The sequence below is a fragment of the Verticillium alfalfae genome, genomic scaffold (assembly GCF_000150825.1).
Source record: "Verticillium alfalfae VaMs.102 supercont1.3 genomic scaffold, whole genome shotgun sequence".
Taxonomy (NCBI): domain Eukaryota; kingdom Fungi; phylum Ascomycota; class Sordariomycetes; order Glomerellales; family Plectosphaerellaceae; genus Verticillium; species Verticillium alfalfae.
In genome coordinates, this window is record NW_003315036.1 from 2,011,275 (window position 1) to 2,012,043 (window position 769).

Here is a 769-nt window from a genome sequence, read left to right on the forward strand (position 1 = left end):
CACATTTAGAAGGGGCGGGTGCATGGTCTGGCGTTTGATTTCTTTGGCATGATCATGGTTGGAGCAGTTCAGAATTTGCATGTATCGGCGTAATAGAGAGTCCTGTTCTTGTTGCTGAAATTTGGTTTTTTTTCTTCAATTCGCGGTTTGCCCTCCTGGGTGATTCATGCTTCTGATGGCCCCTATACGGCCTCCTAATCGACGCAATGTGAACCAACAGCTGTTTATGACGTAGCTACATTGACTCTGTCGGCCCCCGAAGACACTGGCTCGTAGCTATGACCACGCGTGTGCTTCCCATGATTGCCGCTGATAGGATTGATGAAGACGGGTCTTCGCGCTAATCCTGGTCGAAATGTCACTTGTCGAGCAGATGAAGTGCTGGAAGAATCTCAGCAAGAGTTCAAGACGTACATACGGAGAGCACTGAGGTGTTTATGGCCGGTCCTCACATAGCACAGCCTGTGATGGATCAGCATGAGGGTAATCATAACGTCGTTATCGTCCCAGGTCAATTTCGCGTACAAATTTGTACATCTAGTTCTTCCTAATCCCGATTTATGGAACATCTTAGGATCCAAATTGGGGCGCGTTCAATGCCATGACCGTCAAAAGGCCCGACATGAGCCCGGCGCAAGGAAGAGTCAGCACCCAACCTCCAAAGATGAAAGCTAGTTGCCGCCAGTTTACAGCGCCCAAATCCAAGTTCATCAGTGCCACGCCAAGAACAGCACCTGTGAGGCACTGGGTAGTCGACACTGGAAGCCCA

The 769-nt window shown here is 49.8% G+C and overlaps 1 protein-coding gene across 1 annotated transcript in view; it reads left to right on the plus strand.

Annotated features, from left to right (window-relative positions):
- Positions 1-477: 477 nt before the first annotated feature.
- VDBG_03121 (predicted protein) overlaps positions 478-769 on the plus strand; it is a gene marked incomplete at both ends in the record, with an annotated part of 1,196 nt that continues 904 nt past the window's right edge. The window contains one exon of the mRNA XM_003006936.1: positions 478-643. Within this exon, the coding sequence (XP_003006982.1) occupies positions 478-643 (166 nt within the window). The remainder of the gene's footprint in view (positions 644-769) is intronic.